This window comes from Anomaloglossus baeobatrachus, chromosome 2 (genome assembly GCF_048569485.1).
Source record: "Anomaloglossus baeobatrachus isolate aAnoBae1 chromosome 2, aAnoBae1.hap1, whole genome shotgun sequence".
Classification (NCBI taxonomy): domain Eukaryota; kingdom Metazoa; phylum Chordata; class Amphibia; order Anura; family Aromobatidae; genus Anomaloglossus; species Anomaloglossus baeobatrachus.
The window spans coordinates 559434005-559459698 of NC_134354.1; the positions used below are offsets into that span (position 1 = coordinate 559434005).

The 25694-nt window shown below is 52.2% G+C and overlaps 1 protein-coding gene across 4 annotated transcripts in view; it reads right to left on the minus strand.

The window, feature by feature from the left end:
- TPP2 (tripeptidyl peptidase 2) overlaps positions 1-25694 on the minus strand; it is a 252335-nt gene that overhangs the window by 23216 nt on the left and 203425 nt on the right. For all 4 annotated transcript variants that reach the window (XM_075336693.1, XM_075336691.1, XM_075336694.1 and 1 more), the window contains 2 exons: positions 20366-20573; positions 4182-4301 (listed from right to left, as the gene is read on the minus strand). In XM_075336693.1, coding sequence (XP_075192808.1) covers positions 4182-4301; positions 20366-20573 — 328 coding nt within the window. The remainder of the gene's footprint in view (positions 1-4181; positions 4302-20365; positions 20574-25694) is intronic.

A 25694-nucleotide genomic window follows, 5' to 3' on the forward strand; every position in this document is an offset into this window, starting at 1 on the left:
TACGGATCTGTCTGCCCTCCAGCCACCGATGGAAGGCCAATAAGGCTAGATACACTGCCCTTATCTCCAGAACATTGATCTGAAGGGAGGACTCTACCGGAGTCCAGGTTCCCTGAGCCCTGTGGTGGAGGAAAACCGCTCCCCACCCTGACAGGCTCGCGTCCGTGGTGACCACAGCCCAGGTTGGGGGTAGGAAGGATTTTCCTTGCGATAGAGAATTGGGAAGGAGCCACCACTGAAGAGACGTCTTGGTTGCAAGGGACAGAGAGACGTTCCTGTCTAGGGAAGTCGACCTCCTGTCCCATTTGCGGAGAATGTCCCATTGGAGTGGCCGCAGATGGAATTGCGCAAACGGCACTGCCTCCATCGCTGCCACCATTTTCCCCAGGAAGTGCATGAGGCGCCTCAAGGGGTATGAGTGACTCCGAAGAAGAGATTGCACCCCTGCTTGTAGAGAAAGCTGTTTGTCCCGCGGTAGCTTGACTACCGCTGACTGAGTATGAAACTCCATCCCGAGGTAAGTCAGTGATTGGGTCGGTGTCAACTGGGATTTGGGGAAGTTGATTATCCACCCGAACCGCTGGAGAATCGCCAGAGCGACTGTAAGGCTGTCTTAACACGCCACCCGAGAAGGTGCCCTGACTAGGAGATCGTCTAAGTAGGGAATCACCGAGTGGCCCTGAGAGTGAAGGACCGCCACAACGGATGCCATAACTTTGGTGAACACCCGTGGGGCTGTCGCCAGGCCGAATGGCAATGCCACGAACTGAAGGTGTTTGTCCCCGATGGCGAAACGCAAGAAGCGTTGATGTTCGGGTGCGATCGGCACATGGAGATAAGCATCCTTGATGTCGATCGATGCTAGGAAGTCTCCTTGTGACATCGAGGCGATGACCGAGCGGAGAGATTCCATCCGAAACAGTCTGGTGCTCACATGTCTGTTGAGCAGTTTGAGGTCCAGGACGGGGCGGAAAGATCCGTCCTTCTTTGGCACCACGAACAAGTTGGAGTAAAAGCCGCGACCTTGTTCCTGAGGGGGAACAGGGATCACAACTCCCTCTGTCTTCAGAGTGTCCACTGCCTGAAAAAGTGCTTCGGCCCGAGCGGGGGGCGGAGAGGTTCTGAAGAACCGAGTCTGAGGACGAGAGCTGAACTCTATCCTGTAACTGTGAGACAGAACGTCTCTCACCCATCGGTCTTGAACGTGTGGCCACCTGGCGTCGCAAAAGTGGGAGAGCCTGCCACCGACCGAGGATGCGGTTCGGGGATGCCGAGAGTCATGAGGAGGCCGCCTTGGAGGCAGCGCCTCCGGCGGCCTTTTGGGGGCGTGACTTAGACCGCCACGCATAGGAGTTCCTCTGGCCTTTCTCCGGCCTGCTGGATGAAGAGGATTGGGGCTTGGCGGAGGGACGAAAGGACCGAAACCTCGATTGGACTTTCCGTTGCTGAGGTCTCTTAGGTTTGGACTGGGGTAAGGAAGAGTCCTTTCCCTTGGATTCCTTAATAATCTCATCCAATCGTTCGCCAAACAATCGGTCGCCAGAAAACGGCAAACCGGTTAAGAACCTCTTGGAGGCCGAGTCTGCCTTCCATTCGCGCAGCCACATGGCCCTGCGGACTGCCACAGAATTAGCGGATGCCACCACTGTACGGCTAGCAGAGTCTAGGACTGCGTTCATGGCGTAGGAAGAAAAAGCTGACGCTTGAGAAGTCAGAGACGCAACCTGCGGAGCAGAATAACGTGTGACAGCATTAATCTCAGCCAGACAAGCTGAGATAGCTTGTAGTGCCCACACGGCTGCAAAGGCCGGGGCAAAAGCCGCGCCCGTGGCTTCATAGATGGATCTCACCAGGAGCTCTATCTGCCTGTCAGTGGCATCCTTTAGCGATGAGCCATCTGCAACCGATACCACAGATCTAGCCGCTAATCTAGAGACTGGAGGATCCACCTTGGGACACTGAGCCCAACCCTTAACTACGTCAGAGGGGAAGGGGTAACGTGTGTCAGTAAGGCGCTTAGTAAAGCGCTTGTCCGGAACCGCTCTAGGCTTCTGGACAGCATCTCTGAAGTTAGAGTGATCGAAAAACGCACTGCGTGTACGTTTAGGGAACCGAAACTGGTGTTTCTCCTGCTGAGACGCCGACTCCTCTACAGGTGGAGGCGGGGGAGACAGATCTAACACCTGGTTGATGGACGAGATAATATCATTTACTAAGGCGTCCCCTTCAGGTGTATCAAGATTGAGTGCAACGTCAGGTTCAGAGCCCTGAGCTGCGACGTCCGCCTCGTCCTCCAGAGAGTCCTCGAGCTGGGAACCCGAGCAGCGTGAATAGGTCGGGGAAGATTCCCAGCGGGCCCGCTTAGTCTGTCTGGGACTGTGGTCCGGGCAGGATTCCTCTGCGTGGGACCTAGGGCCCAACCTGGGAGCGCGCTGCGGCGCGGAGCGAGAGGGGCCTGGAGGCGACGAGCTAACGGGGCCCGGGGCCTGTGTAAGGACCGGTCTGGACTGCAAAGCTTTTAAGCAGCTTGGCAGACCATTTGTCCATAGACTGAGCCATGGATTGTGAAAGTGACTCAGAGAGTTTCTCAGCAAGCGTAGCAAACTCTGTCCCTGCCGCCTGGACAGAGGGAGCAGGTGGGTCTACATGAGCCGAGGGGTCCACTAGTGACCTAGGCTCCGGCTGAGCAAGCAAAACAGGGGTCGAGCATTGCTCACAGTGAGGGTAGGTGGAACCCGCAGGTAACATAGCCCTACAAGAGGTACAGGTCGCAAAAAAACCCTGTGCCTTAGCACCTTTGCTCCTTGTGGACGACATGCTGTTGTGTCCTAGGAGAGTGATCACTGAGGGTATATGGGAAGGGGTATACAGCCCGACCGAACAGAAATATGCATATAAACACGTATCTATTCCGGCACCCTGGGGGGGGGGGGACCAGCACCGGGTGACCGGTGTGGCTTACCGACCGCTAAAAAGCGGGGTGTGTGTCCTCCAGATTCCCTGCCTTAGGTCTCCCAGAGCTGCAGAGCTCTTCTCAGATAATCCTCCACCGGCAGAATGCCAAAAAACATGGCTGCCGGAGCTCTCAGGGGAGGAGTGGAGCCGTGGGCGGTGCTAGAAAAGTGTGGGAATCTGGGGTCCCCACAGTGATCAGTGAGGGGGGAGGACACATCCAGGATGCTCCTGCCCTCACAGCCGACATCAGGCCGGCCGTCCCGCCCTTACCCCTGACAGGCAGGTCCGGGGGCGGGATTTTTGCTACTAGGCCGCGATGAAGCCGGGGACTAAATTTAAAACCGCGGCCGACAAGCAGGCGCGGTCGGCGCGGAAGTCCCCCGGTCTTCACAAATCAGCAGCTGCTGCAGCGTCCGGGAAGCAGGTGCTCCATGCACAGTCCCCATGGGGACACAGAGTACCTTATAGATGCAGGGCCCGGTCCCTGAGGATAAATAGACTCCTGTCCAGCAGATTCCCACAGGGGCTGCGGAGGGAGCCCGGTCCCAGTGAATGGATGACCGGTCAGGATCCCACTTCTCCCAGAGCCACTAAGGGATGGTGAAGGAAAACGGCATGAGGCTCCGGCCTTTGTACCCGCAATGGGTACCTCAACCTTAACAGCACCGCCGACATAGTGGGGTGAGAAGGGAACATGCCGGGGGCCCCGTGGGTGTCCTCTTTTCTTCCAACCGATATAACTAATCTGAGAATGCATGAGTGGATGTGTGCCTCCTTCCACACAAAGCATAAAACTGAGGAGCCCGTGATGCACGGGAGGGTGTATAGGCAGAGGGGAGGGGTTACACTTTTTAAAGTGTAATACTTTGTGTGGCCTCCGGAGGCAGAAGCTATACACCCAATTGTCTGGGTCTCCCAATGGAGCGACAAAGAAAAGCTGGATTTTTCAGATTTATCATAGGTTTCATTCAAAAGCCATATTTTTTTTTTCCCCAAACTGGACCAAAACTTACTAAGAGAAAATGAATGGGTAAAAAAAACCCAAAAAAACACATGCTGGGTGATTCAATGAGAGACTCGCGCGAGTTACACGCAAGGCACTCGCAAGTGTGACTCTGGCCTTAATATTATTCTTCCATGAAGGTGACCCTTACTAGATTATCCTATAAGGGCCATTGTTCTATTGAAAACTGATCAAAGCCCATGGGGAAAGGAAGCTAACTCACCTGGACACAGTTTTTCCAGTTTTCCTTCGTTGGCTTCTCCTCTGCAAGCTTTGTTGCTGATTTTATACCTCGTCCATATAATTTATTTGCCAAGGCGTGTTTATAGACAAATGGTAAAACCTTCAACAGAAAATCATTGAGATTTGTAGAAATAAAACCTTCTGTATAATTAGAGCATAGAGACATGTCTATTTAATAGGACTAGTTAACAGACTAAAGTACTATAATTCACATTTATTTTGTGTAGAGAGTAATATCTCCTCGTTTATGTATTGATCAGCCCTTCAAGCTCCAGCATGTCTGTAATATACTCCAGCACCTCCTTTTGCTTTCTTCTCTCTCAAGCACAATGCTGAACGTACTGTTTTAGCTGCCCACTTCATTCTCTAAGAAGCTGCATTGGAGTTCTAGGAAGGATCTGCGCTCAAAGACTGAATGTCTGTGCACGGAGCACTCAAGCAACTAAGCAGGCGTTGTCCAGGAGTGGACCGTCCCTTTAAGTGAATGGGTGGACTGCAGTATCAAGAGCAGTTAGAAAATCTGGAATTATTCAGCTTGGAAAAATGAAGAAATAGGGTCAAACAATTACAATGTGTAAATATATGAGGGGATAGTACAGAGATCTTTCTAATTCTGTGTTTACACCTAGGCCTGCGACTGGGACAATGGAGCATCCACTACGTCTAGAGGAAAAATCATTACGGACAGTGATTCTTTACTTTAAGAGCAGTGAAATGATGGAACTCTTGCCACCTGCTGCAATGGTTGATTCACGAACGTTCAAAGAGGGCCTGGATGCCTTTCTTAAAGGGAACCTGTCAGGTGCAATATGCACCCAGAACCACAAGCAGGTCTGGGTGCACATTGCTAATCCCGGTCTAACCGTCCCTGTATACAGTGGGTACGGAAAGTATTCAGACCCCTTTAAATTTTTCACTCTTTGTTTTATTGCAGTCATTTGGTAAATTCAAAAAAAGCTCTTTTTTCTCAATCTACACTGCACCACATCTTAAAGAAAAAAACAACCCAGAAATCTAGAAATCTTTGCCAATTTATTAAACAAGAAAAACCTGAAATATCCCAAGGTCATAAGTATTCAGACCCTTTGCTCAGTATTGAGTAGAAGTACCTTTTGAGCTAGTGCAGCCATGAGTCTTCTTGGGAATGATGCAACAAGTTTTTCACACCTGGATTTGGGGCTCCTCTGCCATTATTCTTGCAGATCCTCTCCAGTTCCATCAGGTTGGATGGTGAACGTTGGTGGACAGCCATTTTCAGGTCACTACAGAGATGCTCAATTGGGTTTAGGTCAGGGCTCTGGCTGGGCCAGTCAAGAATGGTCACAGAGTTGTTCTGAAGCCACTCCTTTGTCATTTTAGCTGTGTGCTTAGGGTCATTGTCTTGTTGAAAGGTGAACCTTCAGCCAAGTCTGAGGTCCAGAGCACTGTGGAAGAGGTTTATTCCAGGATATCTCTGTACTTGGCCGCATTCATCTTTCCTTCAATTGCAACCAGTCGTCCTGTTCCTGCAGGTGAAAAACACCATCATAGCATGATGCGGCCACCACCATGTTTCACTGTTGGGATTGTATTGGGCAGGTGATTAGCAGTGCCTGGTTTTCTCCACACATACTGCTTAGAAGTATTGTCGTTTCATCAGACCAGAGAATCTTATTTCTCTGGTCTGGGAGTGCTACATGTGTTTTTTTGCAAACTCTATGCTGGCTTTCATATGTTTTGCACTGAGGAGAGGCTTCCATCGGGCCACTCTGCCATTAAGGCCCGACTGGTGGAGGGCCTAAAATGATAGCTGACTTTGTGGAACTTTCTCCCATCTCTCTACTGCATCTCTGGAGCTCAGCCACAGTGATCTTAGGGTTCTTCTTTACCTCTCTCACCAAGGCTCTTCTCCCACGATTGCTCAGTTTGGATGGATGGCCAGGTCTAGGAAGAGTTCTGGTGGTCCCAAACGTCTTTCATTTAGGAACCTTGAGTACTATAGAAGTTCTCTTGTACTCTTGGCCAGATCTGTGCCTTGCCACAATTCTGTCTCTAAGCTCCTTGGGCAGTTCCTTTGACCTCATGGTTCTCATTAGGTCTGACATGTACTGTGAGGTCTTATATAGATAGAAATTCATTTGGAAAGGCACACACCTATCAGTTTAATTAAACACAGCTGGACTCCAATGAAGGAGTTGATCCATCTCAAGGAAGATCACAAGGAAATGGACAGCATGTGACTTAAATATGAATGTCTGTGCAAAGGGTTTGAATACTTATGACCATGTGATATTTCAGTTATTCTTGTTTAATTTGCAAAAACGTCATTTTTTTTTCCCTGACAAGATGGGGTGCAGAGTGTACATTAATTAGAAGAAAAAATGAAGTTTTTTGAATTAAATGGCTCCAATGAAACAGTGAAAAATTTAAAAGGGTCTGAATACTTTCCATACCCACTGTACACTAGCGTAGATAAAGAGATCTTTCGAAAAAGTATTTCTAAAGATTTTATTATATGCTAATGAGGCCCAAGACTAGTCGCAAGGATGCGAGTTTTCTCAGCTAGCTAGCCCACATAGCATGTTAGCATGCCCTTATGGGCGTACTAACTGGCTAATGAATGCGCAGCTTCTCCACATATACCTCACTCTTCATGGCGGCCAGCGGAGGATGCATGCACACTAAACTGATGCTTCCCAGCTTCAGTAGTATAGTGCGCAAGACCGGAAGTCCCGGGGATTCCGGATCATGAGCAGTGCGCTCCGTCAGCTGCCATCAAGACTGAGGTATGTGCGGTGTCGCATTCATTAGCATGTTAGTATGCCCACAGGGGTGTGCCACCATGCTAAGGGGGTCGACCAGCCAAGAAAACCCTTGCCGTTGTGAGTAGTCCCTGGCTTCATTAGTATATAATAAACATTCTTTAGAAATACTTTTTCGAAATCTCTGTTTTTCTGTGCTAGTGTATATAGGAACTGCTAGACTAGAGGTATAGAGTGTGCACACAGCAATAAATGAAAAGGGTTTGAGGTGCTAGTGAGTGGACCAGGGTCCAGACTATAGTATGCAAATTCAAACACTGCACGCTCATTCAAGGTAAAGTAGAAAAAGAAACCAACAGATTCGTTTTTTTCAAAGTCAAAACATTTTTTTGTATTTTATTTGTGAACAATTCAAGTGGAGGGGACGTTTCGACCTAAACGTAGGCCTTCTTCACGCCAATTTACACTCCATAGAAGAAGAGAACTAATTCTTTAAGCTGAATACTGCAAGTGTAGATAAAGGAGAGGAAAAAGAGAATTTTGTTTACTTACCGTAAATTCTTTTTCTTATAGTTCCGTATTGGGAGACCCAGACAATGGGTGTATAGCTTCTGCCTCCGGAGGACACACAAAGTACTACACTCAAACGTGTAGCTCCTCCCTCTGAGCTTATACACCCCCTGGAGAACCAGATCTAGCCAGTTTAGTGCAAAAGCTGAAGGAGAATAGCCACCCACAAGTAAAAACAGAGCAAGAACCGGAACAACCGGAGACTCTGTCCACGACAACAGCCGGTGATAACACGCGGAACAAGAAATTGCCAACAGGCAACAGGGAGGGTGCTGGGTCTCCCAATACGGAACTATAAGAAAAAGAATTTACGGTAAACAAAATTCTCTTTTTCTTTATCGTTCCTATGGGAGACCCAGACAATGGGACGTCTCAAAGCAGTCCATGGGTGGGAATAAACAAAAAAACTAAGAAGTAGGCGGACCCTAACTTCACAAATGGGCGACAGCCGCCTGAAGGATGCGTCTGCCCAAGCTCGCATCTGCCGAAGCATGAGCATGCACTTGGTAGTGCTTTGAAAAGGTATGCAGGCTAGTCCAAGTGGCAGCCTGACAGACCTGCTGAGCCGTAGCCTGGTGCCTGAAAGCCCAAGAGGCACCGACAGCTCTGGTCGAGTGTGCCTTGATCCCCGGCGGGGGAGGCACCTCAGAACACTGGTAGGCATCCGAAATGGCCGACCTAATCCAACGGGCTAAGGTCGGCTTAGAAGCAGAGAGGCCCTTACGCCGACCTGTGGTTGGCACAAAAAGAGGTGCACCGCCCAAGAGCAGCGGTGCGAGACACATAGAACCGGAGAGCACGCACCAGATCCAAAGTATGCAACGCTTTTTCAAAGCGAACAGGAGCCGGACAAAAAGGAAGGTAGGGTAATGTCCTGGTTAAGGTGGAAAGGAGAGACCACCTTAGGAAGAAAATCCGGAGTCGGACGGAGAACCACCTTGTCTTGATGAAAAACCAAAAAAGGTGACTCCGAAGAGAGCGCAGCCAAATCAGAGACTCTCCTGAAGGAAGTTATGGCCATTAGAAAGACCACTTTCTGTGAAAGACGAAACAAAGAAACCTCCCTAAGAGGCTCAAAGGGGGGGTTTCTGCAAAACCATGAGAACCAAATTGAGGTCCCAGGGATCCAAGGGCCGCCGGTAAGGCGGAATGATGTGAGACGCGTCCTGCAAGAAGGTGCGGATCTGAGCCAGCCGGGCGATACGCCGCTGGAAAAGCACTGACAGAGCCGAGACTTGTCCCTTGAGAGAGTTGAGGGACAGTCCCAGCTGCAGACCGGACTGTAGAAAGGACAAAAGGGTCGGCAAGGAAAAAGGCCAAGGAGGATGGCCGGAAGAGCGACACCAGGACAGGAAAATCTTCCAAGTCCTGTGATAGATCTTGGCAGAGGAAGACTTACGGGCCCGAGTCATAGTGGAGATGACCTCAGGGGGGATACCAGAAGCCGTCAAGATCCAGGACTCAAGAGCCACGCCATCAATCTGAGAGCCGCAGAATTCTGGCGGAAAAACGGACCTTGTGAGAGAAGGTCTGGAAGGTCTGGAAGATGCCACGGCACCTCTACGGACAGATGGAGCAGGTCTGGGTACCAAGCTCGCCTGGGCCAGTCCGGAGCAATGAGAATGACTTGACGGCCCTCCAGTCTGATCTTGTGCAGAACTCTGGGCAAGAGTGCTAGAGGGGGAAACACGTAGGACAGACGAAACTGGGACCAGTCTTGAACCAGAGCGTCCAAGGCGAATGCCTGAGGATCGTGGGAGCGAGCCACGTAAACCGGAACCTTGTTGTTGTGACGGGATGCCATTAGGTCCACGTCCGGAGTGCCCCACTTGCGGCAGATTGACTGAAACACTGCCGGATGCAGGGACCACTCGCCACTGTCCACGGTTTGACGGCTGAGATAATCTGCCTCCCAGTTTTCCACGCCTGGGATGTGGACTGCGGATATGGTGGACTTGGAGTCCTCCGCCCATTGAAGGATGCGTTGTACCTCCCACATTGCCAGGCGGCTGCGTGTCCCGCCTTGGTGATTGATGTAGGCAACCGCTGTCGCGTTGTCTGACTGGACTCGGATGTGCTTGCCCGCTAATAAGTGGTGAAAAGCTAGGAGAGCCAGAAGCACGGCTCTGGTTTCCAGCACATTGATCGAGAGGGCTGACTCGGATGGAGTCCAAGTGCCCTGCGCTCGGTGGTGGAGACATACCGCTCCCCAGCCGGATAGACTGTCATCCGTGGTGAGAATCACCCAGGACGGGACCAGGAAGGAGCGCCCCTGGGACAGAGAGAGGGGCCGAAGCCACCACTGAAGAGATCTCCTGGTCTGTGGCGACAGAGCCACTAACCTGTGCAAGGAGGAAGGCCGCTTGTCCCAACAGCGGAGAATGTCCAGCTGCAGAGGACGCAGATGGAACTGGGCAAAGGGAACAGCCTCCATTGACGCCACCATCTGACCCAGCACCTGCATCAGGTGCCTGATGGAATAATGGCGGGGCCTCAGCAGAGAGCGCATCGCCAGTTGGAGGGACTGCTGTTTGATTAAGGGCAACTTCACAAGAGCCGGCAGAGTCTCGAACTGCATCCCTAAGTACGTGAGCCTCTGGGTCGGAGTCAGAGTGGATTTGGGCAGATTGACAAGGCACCCGAATTGGGCTAGAGTGGAGAGAGTGAGCGAGACACTCCGCTGACAGTCTGCGCTGGATGAAGCCTTGACAAGAAGGTCGTCCAGGTAAGGAATCACTGCCAACTCCTGGAGGTGCAGAACCGCAACCACTGCTGCCATGACCTTGGTGAATACCCGAGGGGCCGTGGCTAACCCGAAGGGGAGAGCCACGAATTGGAAATGTTCCTCTCCGATTGCAAAACGTAGCAAACGCTAGTGAGAAACTGCAATTGGCACATGCAGATAGGCATCTCTGATGTCGATGGATGCCAGGAAATCCCCTTGGGTCATTGAGGCAATGACTGACCGCAGAGACTCCATGCGAAAATGCCGCACCTGAACATGCTTGTTGAGAAGCTTGAGATCCAGGATGGGCCGGAAGGACCCGTCCTTTTTGGGGACTAGGAAGAGATTTGAGTAGAAACCTCTGAACCGTTCCCGGGCGGGAACCGGTACAATTACTCCGTTGGCCTGCAAGAATGCCACAGCCTGAGAGAAGGCAGCGGCCTTGGAGCAGGGGGGAGTTGACAGAAAAAATCTGTTTGGCGGGCTGGAAGAGAATTCTATCCTGTAGCCGTGGGAGATGATATCCCGCACCCACTGATCGGAGACGTGTTGAAACCACGCGTCGCCAAAGTGGGAGAGCCTGCTACCGACTAAGGACGTTGCTGGCGCGGACAGATAGTCAAGAGGAGGCTGCTTTAGTGGCAGCCGCTCCTGCGGTCTTCTGTGGACGCGCTTTTGTGCGCCAGTTGGATTTTTGGTCCTTGGCTGAGTTAGCGGACGAGGCCGAGGGCTTAGAGGACGACCAGTTGGAGGAACGAAAGGAACGAAACCTCGACTGATTCCTACCCTGGACAGGTTTCCTGGTTTTGGTTTGTGGCATGGAAGTACTCTTCCCGCCAGTAGCTTCCTTAATAATTTCATCCAGCTGTTCACCGAACAGCCGGGACCCAGCAAGGGGAGTCCAGCAAGGTACATTTTTGAAGAAGCATCTGCCTTCCACTCTCGAAGCCACAAGATCCTGCGGATAGCGAGGGAATTAGCCGAAGCCATCGCAGTGCGGTGAGAAGCCTCCAGCATTGCAGACATGGCATAGGATGAAAAAGCTGAAGCCTGAGCAGTTAAGGTAACCATCTCAGGCATAGATTCCTTGGTGAGGGAATGCATCTCCTCTAGAGAAGCAGAGATGGCTTTGAGAGCCCACACTGCTGCAAAAGTCGGGGAGAACGAGGCCCCTGCCGCCTCATATACAGATTTGGCCAGAAGGTCAACCTGGCGGTCAGTGGAATCCTTAAGAGAGGTGCGATCAGCCACTGATACAACGGTCCGGGCTGAGAGTCTAGACACCAGGGGGTCTACCTTTGGTGAATGAGCCCACTCCTTGACCCCCTCAGGTGGAAAGTGAAAACTGTCATCAGAACAACGCTTTGGGAAGCGTTTGTCAGGGCAGGCCCTGGGCTTGGTCACAGCGGCCTGAAAACTGGAGTGGTTAAAGAACACACTCTTTGTCCTCTTAGGCGAGGTAAACTGGTGCTTTTCTGCCAGAGAGGGTTGTTCCTCTGATACTGGCGGATTGAGATCCAGTACAGAATTAATGGACGCAATCAAATCACTAACATCTGAGTCACTTTCGGACAGATCAATGGGGCACATGGAGTTAGTCTCCGAGCCCCATGTAAAGGCATCCTCCTCGTCCTGCGAGTCAGCTTCTGAAACAGAGCCGCGGGACGAGGAAGGAGAGGGAGCCCTGCGTCTCCTCTTAGAAGGACGGGGTCTGGGACCAGATGATGAATCCTCTGTGAGCTCCGGTCCTCAGAGAGACCTAGCAGCAGAGGCACCCTGTGAAGGGGGCTGATGCATGCTCCGCAAAGTCCTGGACAGATGTCCCATGGAGTCAGCAAAAGACTGGGAGATAGACCTAGATAAGGATTCTACCCAAGCCGGGGGTTCAGCCACAGGAGCCGGAGCAGCCTGAGAGACCCCTGGGGGTGCGATTCCAGGCTGAGGCATCGTCAGGTTAGAGCAGGCATCACAATGTGGATAGGTCCTCTGTTCCGGCAGTAGGAGCTTACATGCAGTGCATACTGAAAACAGCTTTGGAGCCTTGCTCCTCGTGTGAGACATGCTGCTGGAGTGGGGGCTCTGCCAGAATGACCCCCATAGAGTATATACAGAGGTCCACAACCAGAGGTTGTGGCTTACCAGACCGCTGGAGCGGTGTTGTGTGCCCTCCAGATCCCGAAGCCCGGACCCCCAAGCACCTCAGCAGGGATGCTGCAGACCAGTGCTGATCGCAGGGAAAACGCTGAGAAAATGGCCGCCGGAGCGAAGAGAGGGGGCGGGACTCACTCTGGGAGCGGGATCTGGAGGGCCATAGAGAGAGACTTATAGGGGAGGAGACATGTACTCAATGAGGAGTGTCTCTCCCCTATGCAGAACGGCCGCTGGGCGGAGCCGCGCTGTCCCTCTGCATGAATGACATGCGAGGGCAGTGAAACCGAAACTAGGCCTCCGGCGAAGCCGGGGCCTAAATTTGAGCGGTGCGGCCGGCGCGCAGGCACCATCGGCGCGGTTCTCAGGCGACAGCCAGAGAACCCGCCGGAAATGTCACAAAATACACTCAGCACACTCTCCCACAACGATAAAGTACAGGGACCCCCAATATATAAACGTCTCAGGTACTTAGCTTGCTGAGACGCAGGGTTCCAAGTCCCTGGGGATGAGTGCTCCGGTCCAGCAGGATCCTGAAGGGCTGCGGATGGAGACCGGTCTCCTGCCAAGCATGGAGAACCGTGCTGGCTCCCACTTCAAGCCAGAGCCCAGGAGGGATGGTGAAGGAGCACGGCATGTAAGGCTCCAGCCTTGGAATCAACCTTAACAGCACCGCCGACACAGGAATTGTTGACAGGAGATTTGCTAACATCTGTATAGTCCTCATTCAGTGAGTATATAAGAAGAAGGGGGGTTGAGGGTCCCTCTGGTGTGCAGTCTTCCCAGACTGTGGCAAAATGCGGCATTTTGCCACAGTCTGGGAAGACTGCACACCAGAGGGACCCTCAACCCCCCTTCTTATATACTCACTGAATGAGGACTATACAGATGTTAGCAAATCTCCTGTCAACAATTCCTTGCAGCACGTGGCTTTAAATAATCACTACTGTCCTAAGGGACTACAAATCATAGGATTTGATTCATCACATATGAAAGAAGGGAATTTTGTTACTTACCGTAAATTCCTTTTCTTCTAGCTCCTATTGGGAGACCCAGACGATTGGGTGTATAGCACTGCCTCCGGAGGCCACACAAAGCAATTACACTAAAAAGTGTAAGGCCCCTCCCCTTCTGGCTATACACCCCCAGTGGGATCACTGGCTCACCAGTTTTAGTGCAAAAGCAAGAAGGAGGAAAGCCAATAACTGGTTTAAACAAATTCACTCCGAAGTAACGTCGGAGAACTGAAAACCATTCAACATGAACAACATGTGTACCCGAAAAACAACCAAAAATCCCGAAGGACAACAGGGCGGGTGCTGGGTCTCCCAATAGGAGCTAGAAGAAAAGGAATTTACGGTAAGTAACAAAATTCCCTTCTTCTTCGGCGCTCCATTGGGAGACCCAGACGATTGGGACGTCCAAAAGCTGTCCCTGGGTGGGTAAAGAAATACCTCATGTTAGAGCTGCAAAGACAGCCCTCCCCTACGGGGAGGCAACTGCCGCCTGCAGGACTCTTCTACCTAGGCTGGCGTCCGCCGAAGCATAGGTATGCACCTGATAATGTTTGGTGAAAGTGTGCAGACTCGACCAGGTGGCTGCCTGGCACACCTGCTGAGCCGTAGCCTGGTGCCGTAATGCCCAGGACGCACCCACGGCTCTGGTAGAATGGGCCTTCAGCCCTGATGGAACCGGAAGCCCAGCAGAACGGTAGGCTTCAAGAATTGGTTCTTTGATCCATCGAGCCAGGGTGGCCTTGGAAGCCTGCGACCCTTTGCGCTTACCAGCGACAAGGACAAAGAGTGCATCCGAACGGCGCAGGGGCGCCGTGCGGGAAATGTAGATTCTGAGTGCTCTCACCAGATCTAACAAATGTAAATCCTTCTCATAGCGATGAACTGCATGAGGACAAAAAGAAGGCAAAGAGATATCCTGATTAAGATGAAAAGAGGATACCACCTTCGGGAGAAACTCCTGAATGGGGCGCAGCACTACCTTGTCCTGGTGGAAGACCAGGAAGGGAGCCTTGGATGACAGCGCTGCTAGCTCAGACACTCTCCGAAGAGATGTGATCGCTACCAGAAAAGCCACTTTCTGTGATAGTCTAGAAAGTGAAACCTCCCTCAGAGGTTCGAAGGGCGGCTTCTGGAGGGCAACCAGTACTCTGTTCAGATCCCATGGATCTAACGGCCGCCTGTACGGGGGTACGATATGACAAACCCCCTGCAGGAACGTGCGTACCTTAGAAAGTCGTGCTAGATGCTTCTGAAAAAAGACGGATAGCGCCGAGACTTGCCCTTTAAGGGAGCCGAGCGACAAACCTTTTTCTAACCCAGATTGCAGGAAAGAAAGAAATGTAGGCAATGCAAATGGCCCGGGAGACACTCCCTGAGCAGAGCACCAGGATAAGAATATCCTCCACGTTCTGTGGTAGATCTTAGCGGACGTGGGCTTCCTAGCCTGTCTCATGGTGGCAACGACCCCTTGGGATAATCCTGAAGACGCTAGGATCCAGGACTCAATGGCCACACAGTCAGGTTCAGGGCCGCAGAATTCCGATGGAAAAACGGCCCTTGGGACAGCAAGTCTGGTCGGTCTGGTAGTGCCCACGGTTGGCCGACCGTGAGATGCCACAGATCCGGATACCACGCCCTCCTTGACCAGTCTGGGGCGACGAGTATGACGCGGCTGCAGTCGGATCTGATCTTGCGTAGCACCCTGGGCAAGAGTGCCAGAGGTGGAAACACATAAGGGAGCCGGAACTGCGACCAATCTTGCACTAAGGCGTCTGCCGCCAGAGCTCTGTGATCGCGAGACCGTGCCATGAAGGTTGGGACCTTGTTGTTGTGCCGGGACGCCATTAAGTCGACGTCCGGCCTTCCCCAGCGGCGACAGATTTCCTGAAACACGTCCGGGTGAAGGGACCATTCCCCTGCGTCCATGCCCTGGCGACTGAGGAAGTCTGCTTCCCAGTTTTCTACGCCGGGGATGTGAACTGCGGATATGGTGGAGGCCGTGGCTTCCACCCACATCAGAATCCGCCGGACTTCCTGGAAGGCTTGCCGACTGCGTGTCCCCCCTTGGTGGTTGATGTATGCCACCGCTGTGGAGTTGTCCGACTGAATTCGGATCTGCCTTCCTTCCAGCCACTGCTGGAAGGCTAGTAGGGCAAGATACACTGCTCTGATTTCCAGAACATTGATCTGAAGGGTGGACTCCTGCTGAGTCCACGTACCCTGAGCCCTGTGGTGGAGAAAAACTGCTCCCCACCCTGACAGACTCGCGTCTGTCGTGACCACCGCCCAGGATGGTGGTAGGAAGGATCTTCCCTGTGATAATGAGGTGGGAAGAAGCCACCACTGCAGAGAGTCCTTGGCCGTCTGGGAAAGGGAGACTTTCCTGTCCAGGGATGTTGACTTCCCGTCCCATTGGCGGAGAATGTCCCATTGAAGTGGGCGCAGATGAAACTGCGCAAACGGAACCGCCTCTATTGCCGCCACCATCTTCCCGAGGAAGTGCATGAGGCGTCTTAAGGAGTGCGACTGACTTTGAAGGAGAGCCTGCACCCCAGTCTGTAGTGACCGCTGCTTGTCCAGCGGAAGTTTCACTATCGCTGAGAGAGTATGAAACTCCATGCCAAGATACGTCAGTGATTGGGTCGGTAACAGATTTGACTTTGAGAAGTTGATGATCCACCCGAACGTCTGGAGAGTCTCCAGTGCAACATTCAGGCTGAGTTGGCATGCCTCCTGAGAGGGTGCCTTGACAAGTAGATCGTCCAAGTAAGGGATCACAGAGTGTCCCTGAGAGTGCAAGACTGCTACCACTGCCGCCATGACCTTGGTGAACACCCGTGGGGCTGTCGCCAGACCAAATGGCGGAGCTACGAACTGAAGATGGTCGTCTCCTATCACGAAGCGTAGAAAGCGTTGGTGCTCTGTAGCAATCGGCACGTGGAGATAAGCATCTTTGATGTCTATTGATGCTAGGAAATCTCCTTGAGACATTGAGGCAATGACTGAGCGGAGGGATTCCATCCGGAACCGCCTGGCGTTCACATGCTTGTTGAGCAGTTTTAGGTCCAGAACAGGACGGAATGAGCCGTCCTTTTTTGGCACCACAAAGAGATTGGAGTAAAAACCTTGTCCTTGTTCCCGAAGAGGAACAGGGACCACCACTCCTTCTGCTCTTAGAGAATGCACCGCCTGCAGAAGGGCATCTGCTCGGTCGGGATGTGGGGAAGTTCTGAAGAACCGAGGCGGAGGACGAGAACTGAACTCTATCCTGTACCCGTGAGACAAAATGTCTGTTACCCACCGGTCTTTGACCTGTGGCAGCCAAATGTCGCAAAAGCGGGAGAGCCTGCCACCGACCGAGGATGCGGAGGGAGGCGGCCGAAAGTCATGAGGCAGCCGCCTTGGAAGCGGTACCTCCGGTTGCTTTCTTGGGGCGTGAGTGGGTCCGCCAGGAATCAGAGCTCCTTTGCTCTTTCTGAGTCCCTTTGGACGAGGAGAATTGGGGCTTGCCCGAGCCTTGAAAGGACCGAAACTTTGACTGCCACTTCCTCTGTTGAGGTTTGCTGGATCTGGGCTGGGGTAAGGAAGAGTCCTTACCTTTGGACTGTTTAATGATTTCCGCCAATTGCTCACCAAACAGTCTGTCTCCAGATAATGGCAAGCTGGTTAAACATTTTTTAGAAGCAGAATCTGCTTTCCATTCTTTTAACCACAAGGCTCTGCGCAAAACGACAGAGTTGGCGGATGCCATTGAGGTACGGCTCGTAGAGTCTAGTACCGCATTGATAGCGTAGGTCGCAAACGCAGTCATTTGCGCAGTTAATGACGCCACTTGCGGCACTGCTGGACTTAAGAAAGAGTCCACCTGTGCCAGACCAGCTGAAATAGCTTGGAGCGCCCACACGGCCGCGAATGCTGGAGCAAACGACGCGCCAATAGCTTCATAGACAGATTTCAACCAAAGGTCCATCTGTCTGTCATTGGCATCTTTAAGTGAAGCCCCATCCTCCACTGCAACTAAGGATCTAGCTGCAAGTCTGGATATTGGAGGGTCCACTTTTGGACACTGGGTCCAGCGTTTGACCACGTCAGGGGGAAAGGGATAACGTGTATCCTTCATACGTTTGGAAAAACGCTTGTCCGGATAAGCATGGTGTTTCTGGATTGATTCTCTGAAGTCAGAGTGGTCCAGAAAAGTACTCAATTTTCGCTTGGGATACAGGAAATTGAATTTCTCCTGCTGGGCAGCTGCCTCCTCTGCTGAAGGGGCTGGTGGAGAAATATCCAACAGCCTATTGATGGCCGCTATAAGGTCATTTACCATGGCGTCACCATCTGGCGTATCCAAATTGAGTGCGGTGTCAGGACCAGACTCCTGATCACCCACCTCTGTCTCATCATATAGAGACCCTTCTCGCTGAGACCCTGACCCGCGTGATGACGTGGAGGGTCTCTCCCAGCGAGCTCGCTTAGGCGGCCTGGGACTGTCATCAGAGTCAGAGCCCTCAGCCTGTGATGCCTGGGACCCCCTTGAAGTACGGATTAGTTCCAACTGAGGGGGACCGGGGAACATAGACACAGCAGTGTCCATGGTCTGAGCAACTGGCCTGGACTGCAAGGTCTCCAGGATTTTTGTCATAGTCACAGACATTTTATCAGCAAAGACTGCAAATTCTGTCCCCGACACCGGGGCAGGGTTCACAGGCGTCTCAGCCTGGGCTACCACCACCATATGCTCTGGCTGACGAAGAGCCACTGGGACTGAACATTGCACACAATGAGAGTCGTTGGAGCCTGCTGGTAGATTAGCCCCACATGCTGTACAAGCAGTGTATACAGCCCGTGCCTTGGCACCCTTGCGTTTTGTGGATGACATGTTGCTGTCTCCTCAGAGCAATATAGGGGTATACAGCCAAGAAGCGACCGTACAGTGCAGTATATATATCTATATATCTGGTACAGGAAAAAGTACACCAATACACACTGTGGCACTAGTGGGGCCAGCACTAATGTGCTGCTTACCGCCCGCCAACGCGGGTGTGTGGTCGCCAGAAATCCCTAGTCTGGGTCTCCCAGAGCCTGTGTCCGTCCTCCAGCCAGACTGCATGCAGGAATGGCTGCCGGCGTCCTGTGGAGGGGGGGGCGGGCCCTGGGTGTGCTCAGACCAAAAGCGGGAAACCTGCGTCCCACTGTGCCTAGTGAGAGGGCTGGAGCATGTAAATAAGGCTCCAGCCCTCGGCGCTGACGATTGCACAGCGTCTGTCCCATTCCCTGAGTGACAGGGAGGGGGCGGGAACGAAGCGGAGCTAGGCCGCAAAATCCGGGGACTAAATTTATAAGCGCCGCCGCCGTAAAAGCGCGGTCGGCGCTAAGTCCCCGGCGCACTACAAGTCCCAGCCGCGCCGCCGCTCCGAGAGTGGCCGGCGCGGTAGTTCCCAGCACATGAATCCACACAGCTAAGCTGCTGTGACTCAAACCCCAGCGTGCAGCGCTACTGTCCCCGGCGCACTAACACACCCAGCAAGTCTGGCGTGTGCGTGCCTGTCTGTACGGGGACACAGAGTACCTGAAAGTTGCAGGGCCTTGTCCCTGAACGGTACCCCGGCTCCTTATCCAGCAGGTTCAATGGGTCTGTGGACGGAGCCCGGCCTCAGGGCTTGGAGGCCGGTAAGATCCCACTTCCTCAGAGCCCCTCAGGGGGATGGGGAAGGAAAACAGCATGTGGGCTCCAGCCTCCGTACCCGCAATGGGTACCTCAACCTTACAAACCACAAGTGGGGTAAGAAGGGAGCATGCTGGGGGCCCCATATGGGCCCTCTTTTCTTCCATCCGACATAGTCAGCAGCTACTGCTGACTAAACAGTGGAGCTATGCGTGGATGTCTGACCTCCTTCGCACAAAGCAGAAAACTGGTGAGCCAGTGATCCCACTGGGGGTGTATAGCCAGAAGGGGAGGGGCCTTACACTTTTTAGTGTAATTGCTTTGTGTGGCCTCCGGAGGCAGTGCTATACACCCAATCGTCTGGGTCTCCCAATGGAGCGCCGAAGAAAGCTATATTAAAAAACTCCATGTGAAGTCCAATAAAGGACATACTCTGGGACTACCACGAATTATGATATACCTTGGACAGATCTTCATATCATCCTTACACTTGCTGATTTGATTATTAAAAATTTTATGAGGGATTGTAGGTTTATGCAAAGGGATCACAAGTCTTGTACGGCTGCCCCTTGCAAACCTTTTCAGAATACTCACACTGTGAGACCTTATACTAATACCATCCAGGACTTGCTCTCTGTGACTACTATACAAAAAGACAATACCCGGGGTTTCCTCTCCTTTATCTACACTTGCAGTATTCAGCTTAAAGAATTAGTTCTCTTCTTCTAAGGAGTGTAAATTGGCGTGAAGAAGGCCTACGTTTAGGTCGAAACGTCCCCTCCACTTGAATTGTTCACAAATAAAATACAAAAAAAAAATTTTTGACTTTGAAAAAAACTAATCTGTTGGTTTCTTTTTCTACTTTACCTTGAATGAGAGTGCAGTGTTTGAATTTGCATACTACAGGAACTGCTAGGCAGAAATCACTAATATGCATCCAGAACGGCTTATGGTTCTGGGTGCATATTACAACTGAGAGGTTCTCTTTAACAGATATTAGTTATGAGTATTAAATTCTATGAGGGATGCTGATCCCAGAAACTAGTTTGATTGCCATATATTGGTTGGGAAGAAATTTTTCAAATGAAATGGGAATATTAGTATTTGCCTAATGGGGTTTTTACAGTTCTTGGGATCAACATGTTAGGGTATAGGTTGAGCTCGATGGATTTGAGTCTTCTTTTAAACCCTATAAAGTTGCTCTAAAACAGTGTTCAAATGGGAGGTGCCCTTTAAAAAAAAAAACCCATTATGGATAAGGAACCCTCCAAGCTGCAGCATATACCATATATAAAACATTACCTTCGAGTCATAGATATCAGCCCATTTAGTCAGTTCCCAGTAAGTTTCATTTAAGGCTTCTACTGCAACCTCCAGATCATCTTCTCTTCCATCAGCATCACAAGAAGCAGCGCCGTCCTTAGACTGCATGTGGAGGACCTTATCTGCCAAGGCGCCGCCTTTTTTACTCAGAGCATCAATCAGTGTGTTTTTCTGCTTGTCCATGTCACTGGAAAGAATATATAAAGATTGTAACAAATATTTATTCCCAACTAAATAAAGCAGTCAAGTAAATGTAAGGCTCTAAAACTACCCTTAAGACTAGAGTGTACTCTGAAGCTTGGGAATTCGTGAATTACCATATTTTCCGGACTATAAGATGCACGTTTTCCCCCCCGAAATGTTGGGGGAAAGTGGGGGGGTGCGTCTTACAGTCTGAATGTAGGGCATGGCTGCGGGGAATGAGGGTGCTGCGGTGGAGCGGGTCATCGGCGGCATGAGCAGACTGTAGCAGTGCCTGCCGTGACCACGTGGGCCTGCTCTTTTCATATGCACACCCATCCTCCCGCCAATCATCTCTCAGCGCATCATCTCTCAGCGCTGAAGCAGGCGCTGACAGGGTGGGCGGGAGAGCCGGCCTGCGTGATCACCCCTGGCAACTACAGCCTGGAGTTATCATGTGCGGCTGTATTCACCGACGCGCCCCCCCCCCCTGCATCATCATCAGCGCGGGGGGGAAAAAGTGAATAAGTACGGTATACTCACCGTTCCCCTGCAGCATCACGATGTCCTCCTTTCTGCCTGCCCGCTGATGTGCATAGAGAGCGCGCACAGCAATGTCATCATCCCTGTGTGCACCGCTCTCGACACACATCAGCGGGCAAGCAGACAGGAGGACATCGTGATGCTGCAGGGAACGGTGACCGGCTCCACACAGGTCAGTAGCGCTGCTGCTGGCACAGACAAGAAGACGAGCAATGCTGCTGGAGTGAGAAGAAGGGAATTTTGTTTACTTACCGTAAATTCCTTTTCTTCTAGCTCCTATTGGGAGACCCAGACAATTGGGTGTATAGCTTCTGCCTCCGGAGGCCACACAAAGTATTACACTCAAAAGTGTAACCCCTCCCCTCTGCCTATACACCCCCCCGTGCATCACGGGCTCCTCAGTTTTGGTGCAAAAGCAGGAAGGAGGAAACTTATAAATTGGTCTAAGGTAAATTCAATCCGAAGGATGTTCGGAGAACTGAAAACCATGAACCCAGAACATTTCAACATGAACAACATGTGTACACAAAAGAACAACAGCCCGAAGGGAACAGGGGCGGGTGCTGGGTCTCCCAATAGGAGCTAGAAGAAAAGGAATTTACGGTAAACAAAATTCCCTTCTTCTTTGTCGCTCCATTGGGAGACCCAGACAATTGGGACGTCCAAAAGCAGTCCCTGGGTGGGTAAAAGAATACCTCGGTAATAGAGCCGTAAAACGGCCCCTTCCTACAGGTGGGCAACCGCCGCCTGAAGGACTCGCCTACCTAGGCTGGCATCTGCCGAAGCGTAGGTATGCACCTGATAGTGTTTCGTGAAAGTGTGCAGACTCGACCAGGTAGCCGCCTGACACACCTGCTGAGCCGTAGCCTGGTGCCGCAATGCCCAGGACGCACCCACGGCTCTGGTAGAATGGGCTTTCAGCCCTGAAGGAACCGGAAGCCCAGAAGAACGGTAGGCTTCAAGAATTGGTTCCTTGATCCACCGAGCCAAGGTTGACTTGGAAGCCTGCGACCCTTTACGCTGGCCAGCGACAAGGACAAAGAGCGCATCCGAGCGGCGCAGGGGCGCCGTACGAGAAATGTAGAGTCTAAGTGCTCTCACAAGATCTAACAAGTGCAAATCCTTTTCACATTGGTGAACTGGATGAGGGCAAAAAGAAGGTAAGGAGATATCCTGATTGAGATGAAAAGGGGATACCACCTTAGGGAGAAATTCCGGAACCGGACGCAGAACCACCTTGTCCTGGTGAAACACCAGGAAGGGGGTTTTGCATGACAGTGCAGCTAGCTCAGACACTCTCCGAAGTGATGTGACTGCCACTAGGAAGACCACCTTCTGCAAAAGGCGTGAAAGAGAAATATCTCTCATTGGCTCGAAAGGTGGTTTCTGAAGAGCCGTTAGCACCCTGTTCAGATCCCAGGGTTCTAGCGGACGCTTGTAAGGAGGGACTATGTGGCAAACTCCCTGCAGGAACGTGCGGACCTGCGGAAGCCTGGCTAGACGCTTTTGAAAAAACACAGAGAGCGCCGAGACTTGTCCCTTAAGAGAGCCGAGAGACAAACCCTTTTCCATTCCGGATTGAAGGAAGGACAGAAAAGTGGGCAAGGCAAATGGCCAGGGAGTAAAACCCTGATCAGAGCACCAGGATAAGAAGATCCTCCACGTCCTGTGGTAGATCTTGGCGGACGTTGGTTTCCTGGCCTGTCTCATAGTGGCAATGACCTCTTGAGATAACCCTGAAGACGCTAGGATCCAGGACTCAATGGCCACACAGTCAGGTTGAGGGCCGCAGAATTCAGATGGAAAAATGGCCCTTGAGACAGTAAGTCTGGACGGTCTGGTAGTGCCCACGGTTGACCCACCGTGAGATGCCACAGATCCGGGTACCACGACCTCCTCGGCCAGTCTGGGGCGATGAGGATGGCGCGGCGGCAGTCGGACCTGATCTTGCGTAATACTCTGGGCAGTAGTGCCAGAGGAGGAAATACATAAGGCAGCCGAAACTGCGACCAATCCTGAACTAATGCGTCTGCCGCCAGAGCTCTGTGATCTTGAGACCGTGCCATGAATGCCGGGACCTTGTTGTTGTGCCGGGACGCCATTAGGTCGACGTCCGGCTTCCCCCAGCGGCAACAGATCTCTTGAAACACGTCCGGGTGAAGAGACCATTCCCCTGCGTCCATGCCCTGGCGACTGAGAAAGTCTGCTTCCCAGTTTTCTACGCCCGGGATGTGAACTGCGGAGATGGTGGAGGCTGTGGCTTCCACCCACAGCAGAATCCGCCGAACTTCCTGGAAGGCTTGCCGACTGCGTGTGCCGCCTTGGTGGTTGATGTATGCCACCGCCGTGGCGTTGTCCGACTGAATTCGGATCTGCCTGCCTTCCAGCCACGGCTGGAACGCCTTTAGGGCTAGATACACTGCCCTTATCTCCAGAACATTGATCTGAAGGGAGGACTCTGTCGGAGTCCAGGTACCCTGAGCCCTGTGGTGGAGGAAGACCGTTCCCCACCCTGACAGACTCGCGTCCGTCGTGACCACAGCCCAGGATGGGGGTAGGAATGATTTCCCCTTCGACAAAGAAGTGGGAAGAAGCCACCACTGAAGGGAGGCCTTGGCTGCCCGAGAAAGGGAGACGTTCCTGTCGAGGGACGTCGACTTCCTGTCCCATTTGCGGAGAATGTCCCATTGAAGTGGACGCAGATGAAACTGCGCAAATGGAACTGCCTCCATTGCTGCCACCATCTTCCCTAGGAAGTGCATGAGGCGCCTCAAGGGGTGCGACTGGGCTCGAAGGAGAGATTGCACCCCTGTCCGTAGTGAACGCTGTTTGTCCAGCGGAAGTTTCACTATCGCTGAGAGTGTATGAAACTCCATCCCGAGATATGTCAGCGATTGGGTCGGTGTCAATTTTGACTTTGGGAAATTGATGATCCACCCGAATCTCTGGAGAGTCTCCAGAGCAATGTTCAGGCTGTGTTGGCATGCCACCCGAGAGGGGGCCTTGACAAGGAGATCGTCTAAGTAAGGGATCACCGAGTGTCCCTGAGAGTGTAGGACTGCTACCACTGTTGCCATGACCTTGGTGAAGATCCGTGGGGCTGTCGCCAGGCCAAAAGGCAGCGCCACGAACTGAAGGTGTTCGTCCCCGATGGCGAAACGCAGGAAGCGCTGATGCTCTGGTGCAATCGGCACGTGGAGATAAGCATCCCTGATGTCGATTGATGCTAGGAAGTCTCCTTGGGACATCGAGGCGATGACGGAGCGGAGAGATTCCATCCGGAACCGCCTGGTTTTCACGTGTTTGTTGAGCAGTTTGAGGTCCAGAACGGGACGGAAAGATCCGTCCTTTTTGGCACCACAAACAAGTTGGAGTAAAAACCGTGACCCCATTGCTGAAGGGGAACAGGGATCACCACTCCTTCTGCCTTCAGAGTGCTCACCGCCTGAAGAAGAGCATCGGCTCGCTCGGGGGGCGGAGATGTTCTGAAAAAACGAGTCGGAGGACGAGAGCGGAACTCTATCCTGTAACCGTGAGACAGAATGTCTCTCACCCATCGGTCTTGGACATGTGGCAACCAGGCGTCGCAAAAGCGGGAGAGCCTGCCACCGACCGAGGATGCGGTTTGGGGAGGCCGAAAGTCATGAGGAGGCCGCTTTGGGAGCGGTTCCTCCGGCGGTCTTTTTAGGACGTGACTTAGACCGCCATGAATCAGAGTTCCTCTGACCCTTCTGTGGCCTGTTGGACGAGGAGAATTGAGACCTGGCTGAGGGCCGAAAGGACCGAAACCTCGATTGTACCTTCCGTTGTTGAGGTCTGTTTGGTTTGGACTGGGGTAAGGACGAGTCCCTTTCCCTTGGATCGTTTAATGATTTCATCCAATTGCTCGCCAAACAGGCGGTCGCCAGAAAATGGCAAACCGGTTAAGAACTTTTTGGAAGCAGAGTCTGCCTTCCATTCACGTAGCCACATGGCCCTGCGGACTGCCACCGAATTGGCGGATGCTACCGCCGTACGGCTCGCAGAGTCCAGGACAGCATTCATGGCGTAGGACGCAAACGCCGACGCCTGAGAGGTTAAGGACACAACCTGCGGAGTAGAGGCACGTGTGACTGCATTAATCTCAGACTGACAAGCTGAGATAGCTTGGAGTGCCCATACGGCTGCGAATGCCGGAGCAAAGGACGCGCCGATAGCTTCATAGATGGATTTCATCAGGAGCTCTATCTGCCTGTCAGTGGCATCCTTGAGTGATGCACCGTCTGCCACTGCAACTATGGATCTAGCCGCCAGTCTAGAGATTGGAGGATCCACCTTGGGACACTGAGCCCAACCCTTGACTACGTCAGGGGGGAAGGGATAACGTGTGTCATTAAGGCGCTTAGTAAAGCGCTTATCTGGAAAAGCTCGGTGTTTCTGGACTGTATCTCTGAAGTCGGAGTGATCAAGAAACGCACTCCGTGTACGTTTGGGAAACCTAAAATGGAATTTCTCCTGCTGAGAAGCGGACTCCTCAATCTGAGGAGTTGGAGGAGAAAGATCCAACACCTGATTGATGGACGCTATAAGGTCGTTTACTATGGCG